The following is an 8,930-nucleotide window of genomic DNA, read 5'->3' as shown; positions in this document are numbered from 1 at the left end:
ATAACTATTGCTTACATATCTAGACTAGTATATATCTAGGTGCATCTCAAAAGTATGTACGTAGAAAAACTAAAATGAATAGTAAATTGGAATGGAGGGAGTAACAATGTAAAAGAATCTTACTGGAGGTTGTTGATATCTGGAAGGACAAAGAAAAAAGAATAATGTCATCATATGAGATTCAAGAAATATCAAAGTTGTATTCTCTAAAAACAGAAACATGAATTCAGGAAAGGAGTGAAAATTAATTTGATCAGTTCATTAGTCTAGAACGCCACAATGTGGGAGGATTCAAGGCAGCTTAGTGATCAGTTCATTAATCTACAGTGCACTGCATCGTTGACGAAAATATTTTAGGCATTCGGCGGCTTAGTTATGCCTATGGCGGCTTACTGCTTCGACATGGTCAACTCCACACAGCACGATGCACATGGAAGAAGGAACGGAACAGGATGCTACTCGAGTGCAATTTCCCTTATTTTTTTATGCATGTTAGGATCTCTACTATCTTTACTGCACGAGGCTTCTATATAAGCCCCCATCCTGCTCATGGACTCAGACCAACAATACACACTCTCCAGTCTCCAGCTCCCTGCTAGCATTATTCTCGCTCACACACATCATCTACATACAGCAGCAACAGCCATGGCGCCCTACATTGCCAACAAGAAGCCTCTCGTTACGATGGCACTTATTCTGCTCGCTGTCCTAACCATTGCAAACTGCATCTGCTGCACGGTCGCTGCACGGGATCTTCCCGGCAGCGGCTCTGTCGCAGAGGCTGCTATGATGGTGAGGTTTGAGAGGTGGGTGACGGAGCACGGCCGCACCTACAAGGACGCGGCCGAGAAAGCACGAAGGTTCCAGGTTTTCATGGCGAATGCCATTTTTGTTGACAGTTCCAATGCCGCAGGTGGCAAAAAGTATCACCTGGCTATCAATGGGTTTGCCGACATGACTCATGATGAGTTCATGGCGAGGTACACCGGGTACAAGGCCACGCCGGCTACGGGCATGAAGATGCCCGGTTTCCAGTACGGGAACGTTACACAGTCAGAGCCCCAGCAGGCGGAGGTTGACTGGAGGCAGAAAGGTGCAGTTACAGGTGTCAAGAATCAAGAGGATTGCGGTGAGCGATCGTAATGAATTTCTATTTTGATCACATGTGGAACATCACACTGCATTACTCAAGAATGATTTAATTTGCAGGTTGTTGCTGGGCGTTCTCCGCGGTGGCGGCCATCGAGGGCATCCACCACATCAAGACAGGTGAGCTGGTTTCGCTGTCGGAGCAGCAACTACTGGACTGCTCGACCAACGGGAACTACGGTTGCGACGGCGGCAATATGGACAACGCCTTCGAGTACATCATCAGCAACGGCGGAATCACCACCGAGGACGCCTACCAGTACACTGCCATCCAGGACATGTGCCAGTCCGTCCAACCGGCAGTCACTATCAGAAGCTACCAGGACGTGCCCCGCTACGATGAGGACGCGCTCGCAGCGGCTGTTGCCAACCAGCCCGTGTCCGTGGGCGTCGACGCGAACAACTTCCAGTTCTACGACGGCGGCGTGATGACCACGGACAGCTGTGGCACGGACTTGAACCATGCGGTGACGATAGTAGGGTACGGCACAGCTGAGGATGGCAGCCAGTACTGGCTGATCAAGAACAGTTGGGGGGAGACCTGGGGAGAGGGAGGGTACCTGAGGCTTGAGAGGGGTGTCAACGCATGTGGCGTTGCCATCCAAGCCTCCTATCCAGTGGCGTGAACTCGGAAAACAACCCGCGCAATCTATATCATCCATGAAGGAATGCACAAATAAGAATATGTAATAATCCATGCACATAAATTGGTTTCTTAGCGTAAGGTAAACTTTAAATTTAATAATTTATGTGCCATTTTTAAAAACTTCACGTAATCGTCTATATATACATGTAACATTTTTGTTGTTTGTATTTTCTTGAATCAAAGTGCCTTATGAGACCACGATGCAATTCTCATGTTAATCATTTGGTATGGATCCAGTTTATCGCTGCATGGGTTTACAGCTACTCGATTGAGCATTCTCTTATATATTATAATAATTAGCATCGAAACAGAACAATTAAGGCACACGATCGAGCTGTACCTAGAATTGGACTAAGCATCCTAATGCCTGAAGGATGCAGAGCATGTTCGTGGCTACTGTCTCTACTATCGTCACCTTTGGATCTCTGGTTTCCTCGATGGAGGCACATATCTTCTTGCCTGGGCCAAGCAGGCTGCAGGAGGTGTCTCGCCCCATCACAGTAAGATGAACACCATCTCTACAAGCTTTGTCTCCACCACGTCCCATTCTACAATGGCATCCGCGAAGATAAATTGGAAACAGACGGGCTCATTGAGCATCAGGAGTAACATGGTCAATGCCTTCCTGATTTCTTGATCGGGGGTGGAGTCTTGCTTGTAGCCTCCTACTTCCTAGGCCGATTTGTTGCTTTCAACAACCTTGTCCAGATACATACCCGCCACTAGTGAGAGATTTGTAATCTTCTTCAAACTTTACAGCATTCGAGCCTTCCACTAGATGATCATGTTCCTCGATGCGTACCACAATCTTCCATGTCAGATAACCCTACAAGGTACGTATTATAAGAACTTCGATGAGGCGGGGTGGGGTTGGGGGGCTCTTCTCAGTCTCCATCGGAATCATCGAATTTCACAAAAAAATCCGCATTTTTTCAGTCAAATATTTGCTTAAATTTGGAAAATTTAAACACTTATAGTCATTATTACAAATGACAGAGACTTTATATCGAACCCTACCCTCATTGCTCAATGGTTTGCTCGTCATTTCGCATGGGAGAGCTTCCCAGTTTGAACCTCAGGTGTGCCACTCTTTTTTTAATAAGAGTAAAACGCACCTGAGGTCCATCAACTTGTAAAGGTGTGTCACTTAGGTCCATCAACTATGAAAGTGCATTTCTAGTTCCATAAACTTTTTAAGTTGTTCGCCGCAGATCCATATCCCTCCACGTCAACGCCAAGCGATGACAGGGCATCTCCTCTCTCTCTCTCTTTGTAACATCCCAATTTTCCATGCATTTAAAATATGGACCTCAAAAAAAAATTCTTAGAATTTATATAGCAATTTAAACCCTAGAGCCATGCATTTAAATTTAATGCACCAAAATATAATTTTCATGATTTCATATGCATATGTGTGAGCTAACTATAGGATTCTACTCCCAAAGCACTCCATCTAAAAGTCCTGTCCACACCTTTATCTCAAAACCTTCTCAAATTTGAAAACCATTTCAAATTTGAAACCAAAACCTTATCTCAAATAATTAGAAACCTCCTGAAATTCTTCTTGGGCCAACAACCTTACTTCCAGCCCATCCAACCTTTCAGCCCAGCCCGCCTTCCCTTCCTCTCACAAACACAGCAGCCAACCTAGCCCACCAACCCACACCGTGATGACATCACCGTGATGTCATCATCTTCCTCCGTGGTTCCTCCCCCTTCCCTCCTCTCTATTCGCGCCGCCGCCGCCACCTACCACCATGTCACCCCTCCCGGCCATGCCTCTACCCTATCTCATGCATGCCATCACCGCCTGCACCACCGCTGTCCACTGCAGCAGCCAGACCATCCCCTCCTGCATAGAAACTGGCTCGCTCCTATTCGCGTGCCTACGAACTAGAGCACGGCAGCCGGCAAGACTGCCCTCATCTCTACCCTTCCAGCCTGATTCCTCACACCGGCAAGCGTGCTACACGTGCCGGCACTAGGCGCATGCACGACCACACTTCCCGCCTGCTAGCACACCCCTTCTGGCACTATTCCGCTCCCGCTCGCCAGTGCACGCGCCGCTACGCCACTATTGCCACCCCGGACGGATAAGCTTGGGAGACCTCACCTGAGCCCCTCCACGAGCACCGCTAGGCTATAAATAGCCCCGAGCGCTCCTTACTTCCCTTCGCACCACACCCCTCACTCCGCACAGCCCCGCCAAGCTTTGTAGGAGCTCAAGCCCGCCTTCTCCACCCGCCGCCGTGTCATATACCCTAGGACCGGGTTGAGTCGAAGTCGAGGTCATCGTGAGCCTTGTAGACACCCTACCCTTGCATGGCTTTGGCTCCCGAGTAGCCAAACCTCGCTATCCCCTTCCGCCGCCCAACCGCACTGCCACCGCTTGGCGCCGGCCAACCCTGGCAGTCACGCTGCCCACATAAACCCTCGCTGCCCTCCGAATATAGTCGTCATGCTACCCGCGCCGCCACCTCCCCCTCCTCACCTACTCTAGCTCCCCTCGCCTTGTACCCACTCCCGCACTCAAAACCCGGCTGCAGATCCCCTCTAGCGCCCCTAGTGAGAGATTTGTAATCTTCTTCAAACTTTACAGCATTCGAGCCTTCCACTAGATGATCATGTTCCAGGATGCGTACCACAATCTTCCATGTCAGAGAACCCTACAAGGTACATATTATAAGAACTTCGATGAGGCGGGGTGGGGTTGGGGGGGGCTCTTCTCAGCCTCCATCGGAATCATCGAATTTCACAAAAAAAATCCACATTTTTTCAGTCAAATATTTGCTTAAATTTGGAAAATTTAAATACTTATAGTCATTATTACAAATGACAGAGACTTTATATCGAACCCTACCCTGATCTCTCAATGGTTTGCTCATCATTTCGCATGGGAGAGCTCCCCAGTTTGTGTAACGACCCTGGTTCATCAGCCGAGTTAATCCTAATTCGAGTCCCTAATCCCTCTGTCTTAGCCCCTTGAGCTTAAGTGTTTCAAAACCGGTTCTTAGCCCCGACCCTTGGAAACCCGGCCCTAAACCCCGTCAGTTCTTTCTAAGTCCAAAGGCAGTGTTCTTTCCCATCTTGGAGGAGAGTAGAAACTGAGACTGACGGGTGGACCCGCAAATCTCTTCCCCGGATCTCCCGAGGCAGACGCGCCCAAGCGGTAGGCGCCCGCTTCAGAACTTCTCAGCCGCGTTGCTTAATCTCTCCGACGCCCACCGCCTCGCCCAGTCGCCGATCGCGACACGATGGATTCCCGCGCCCTCCTCCCCAATCACCGCGGAAGCCCCTCTGCGACCCTTTCTGCATCACCTCGTCTCGCTCGCACCCTCGTCGGTCGTGCCATGGTGCCCCGTCGCCGCCGTGGCAGAGATTTGCCACTGCTGTGTTAGACCGCCTCGCAACACACGCCCATCATCACCTCGCCGGATCCCCGGCTACAAGACCCGATGCCTTCCGGTTTTTCCGCCATCTCTCCACAGTCGCGTTGCCCACGAACTCGCTACGCGACGATTCCTCCATCGCCAACCCCAACTCCGGCCGTGACAGCTCTTTTTTCGCCTTGCCAGAACTGTGCCCCGGCAAGCCACTGTTTTGCGCTCGCCCGCGCAGCCGCAACTCGCCCTGTCTTTTCACCTGTTGCCACCTTGCTTGTAGCGCCGTTCTCCCTATCACACCAATCAAATCCGCCGTTCGACGACGCCCGCCTCTGCCAAATCTCAACCCCGGCAAAACCGCGCCTGCGCCGCCTTGTCTCCAGTGCCCAATGGCCGAAGACGCTATCCTCGAAGTTCTGTTCCACTGCCCATCGCCGCTCAATCGTCGCCATGGCAGCGCACTCCATCCTTTTCTTCCGGTCTTCGTGCTGCTCCAACACTCTCTCTCCCGCGCAGCTATAAAAGGGAATACCAGAATCCTACCAAAGTTCCCTTTGCCGTCGTTGCCTTGCCGCATCTTCCTCTGTTTGGTGCTCAAGCGCTGCCACCTAAAGTTCTTGAGCAATTCTCCTCTCCGTTCAACACCTGCCTTTCCCAATCTACCCAGCCGCCTGCTCCTCCGCGCTGTGCTAGAGCTTCCTTGTTGCCCACAAGAAGCTCCGCTGCCGCCGGAGCACCGCCCGACATCGCTGCCGCCCAAGCCTTAGTGCTTAAGTCCTTCTGCCCAAGTCTGTTCCTTCCCGACCCCAAAGCTTCACCAGTAGGCCTAAAGGTAAGTTGCCGACCCCTTTCTTCCGTCTCGCCCGACCTTGTCTGGTTCGCCCGACCCCTTCTTCCGTCTCACCCGACCCTGTCTGTTTCGCCGACCCTTATCCGCCTCGCCCGAGGACTCGGCTGTATCCTTTTCCTCGACCCGAGGGTATCTGTGCAAAATTTTGGGGACTTCTCTGTGATAAGTCTGAAGACCTCGGTACAGTATTCCTTAAGTCGGAGGGTCAGATCATAAGTTTCTTCCAATCCGACCCTTGGTCTTGTTCTCTATCAACTGAAGCTTGAACCTCCACACTTTTTCCGTAGCTTTGCTACAAGTTTCTAGGCTAAAACTGCAAGTGTTGTTGAAATAACCATCTAGACACTAACTCCTACATTGCATTCGTGTAGAGTTGCATCTCGCTGACGGCGTCTACGAGCTGCATCCGGTGCCAGAAGACAGAGCTGTAGCCGAGCTACCAGTTCCAGAAGCCGATGCCGCCCCAGCTGAAGACCAGTTTCCCTTTCCTCCGCTTGAAGGCAAGCCCCGGAGCATGAACCCAACTTTCTAAACTTACACATGCCTTCCTTCATTTGTATGTGCATTTAAGTACAGAAGTTGTTTGAAACCATAGATGCATGACTTAGTTCCCTTGATCTGAACACTAGCCTGATGAGTTCGAGTAGTTGCATTGCTTAATAGGACTCGGTAAAAGTCAAGTGATTTCCTGTCACTCGCGAGTTATAGGAGTTGGTTGTTCTCCTTCTGGTTACAACTATAAGGACGATGGACGGGGCAGGGCCAGGTGAACTCTTTTGGTGGTCAGTGGATTGCCCTGTCTGTCTATATGAAGTTGCTTAAGGTCGAAAAGTGTTGGTGTTCGTGATCAAGTGTTTGAAAGTACTAATCTCATACCTAGTATGGGATAGGGAAGCCTAGTACCTGATTGAACTAGGGCGTGGCTTATACCCCTGCTATCCCTGGAACGAGGTTCCCATGGTGCATCATGTGGGTGCAAGTGCGGTCACAGTACGGTAGAGACCGGGACTGTGGAGCATTGCATGCCAAGGGAAGTTTGGACCTGACACGTGCCTGGGAATTGATGGGGACGGCCGACACAGGAAGCGACCCTTTGTGGTGCGCGGATGTCATGAGATTAGGTTCGCCACGCATGGTTAAGAAACTCGAATTGATTCATCTGCCTCTCATAGTTTGAGACTGCTTGATCGCTATGCTACACTGAGTAAAGATGGAACATGATGATGATGTGAACCTGATGCTTGTTCTATACTTTGTTGTTGGAAACTATGGTTGTTTAGCGTAAGTTGCCAACATAAACTGGTTAATGAACTTAGAATCTGAGCTAAAATATTGAAAGTAAGGACTCAATGTAGTTGATTTTGGCAACACAAACCCCTCAGCCAAAGAGCCTTGCATGTCTAGAAGTGGTGGAATAGTTCTTCCTACCCGGTCGGTTAAGTCTTGTTGAGCTTAGCAGCTTAGCGTTGTTTGTGGCTCTCTTTCAGGTGAAGTCGAAGCTCTGAGTTTGCCCCTGTTGGCACTTGGCCGCCCCAGCTTCTTTCTGGGTGGACGGTCGAGTGGGATCGCTCCTCAGATGGCGAGGAAAGGGATCACTGATGTCCTGATCGGCCTCATCAGGGACATCCGACCCCGGCGATAGCTTCCGCTATTTTATCTTTCTGCTGCTTTTGAATCTTGTAAAACTCTAACTTTCGATTCGTGTTGAACTAAATTGTCAAACTTGTTTAACTCGGTGGATCTGTTATATTCTCTGGAACCACTCACCTTCGTGTGGGTTATGCTAACTCGGTCCTATTAAGTGGTTAAATCGGATGAAATCCGACAGCACTTCGAGTTAACTTGACTAAGGCATGAGTGTCGCTTGTCAGGCAACTTAACCGTGCTCTAATCAAGCTAATTCGAGGTGGTTCCACGACAGTTTGAAACTCAGGTGTGCCACTCTTTTCTTAATAAGAGTAAAACGCACCCAGGGTCCATCAACTTGTGAAGGTGTGTCACTTAGGTCCATCAACTATGAAAGTGCATTTCTAGTTCCATAAACTTTTTAAGTTGTTCACCGCAGGTCCATATCCCTCCACATCAATGCCAAGCGATGACAGGTCACGCTAACCAGGCATCTCCTCTCTCTCTCTCTCTCTCTCTCTCTCTCTCTCTCTCTCTTTGTAACATCCCAATTTTCCATGCATTTAAAATATGGACCTCAAAAAAAATTTCTTAGAATTTATATAGCAACTTAAACCCTAGAGCCATGCATTTAAATTTAATGCACCAAAATATAATTTTCATGATTTCATATGCATATGTGTGAGCTAACTATAGGATTCTACTCCCAAAGCACTCCATCTAAAAGTCCCGTCCACACCTTTATCTCAAAACCTTCTTAAATTTGAAAACCATTTCAAATTTGAAACCAAAACCTTATCTCAAATAATAAGAAACCTCCTGAAATTCTTCTTCGGCCAACAACCTTACTTCCAGCCCATCCAACCTTTCAGGCCAACCCGCCTTCCCTTCCTCTCACAAACACAGCAGCCAACCCAGCCCACCAACCCATACCGTGATGACATCACCGTGACGTCATCATCTTCCTCCGCGGTTCCTCCCCCTTCCCTCCTCTCTATCCGTGCTGCCGCCGCCACCTACCACCATGTCACCCCTCCCGGCCATGCCTCTGCCCTATCTCATGCACGCCATCACCGCCTGCACCACCGCTGTCCACTGCAGTAGCCAGACCATCCCCTCCTGCATAGAAACTGGCTCGCTCCTATTCGCGTGCCTACGAACTAGAGCACGGCAGCCGGTGAGACTGCCCTGATCTCTACCCTCCCAGCCTGATTCCTCACACCGGCAAGCGTGCTACATGTGCCGGCACTAGGCGCATGCACGACCACACTTCCCC

General features: G+C 49.8%; 1 protein-coding gene across 1 annotated transcript; it reads left to right on the top strand.

Moving 5' to 3' along the window:
• Nucleotides 1–620: 620 nt before the first annotated feature.
• Nucleotides 621–1,988, top strand: LOC101763612 (senescence-specific cysteine protease SAG39). Its single transcript, XM_004978832.3, has 2 exons — nt 621–1,129; nt 1,210–1,988. The coding sequence occupies exons 1-2, from the start codon at nt 646–648 to the stop codon at nt 1,773–1,775; spliced, it is 1,050 nt and encodes a 349-aa protein (XP_004978889.1). The 5' UTR covers nt 621–645; the 3' UTR covers nt 1,776–1,988.
• Nucleotides 1,989–8,930: the final 6,942 nt, after the last annotated feature.

The sequence above is a fragment of the Setaria italica genome, chromosome VIII, assembly GCF_000263155.2.
Source record: "Setaria italica strain Yugu1 chromosome VIII, Setaria_italica_v2.0, whole genome shotgun sequence".
NCBI lineage: Eukaryota > Viridiplantae > Streptophyta > Magnoliopsida > Poales > Poaceae > Setaria > Setaria italica.
Note: the sequence above shows the minus strand (reverse complement) of the source record. Positions and strands in the feature narration are given on the sequence as shown.

Coding starts and splice junctions, on each gene's coding strand:
- LOC101763612 (XM_004978832.3), top strand. CDS start 646: ATGGCGCCCTACATTGCCAACAAGAAGCCTCTCGTTACGATGGCACTT. Junction 1,130..1,209: donor CAAGAATCAAGAGGATTGCG/GTGAGCGATCGT, acceptor TTTAATTTGCAG/GTTGTTGCTGGGCGTTCTCC.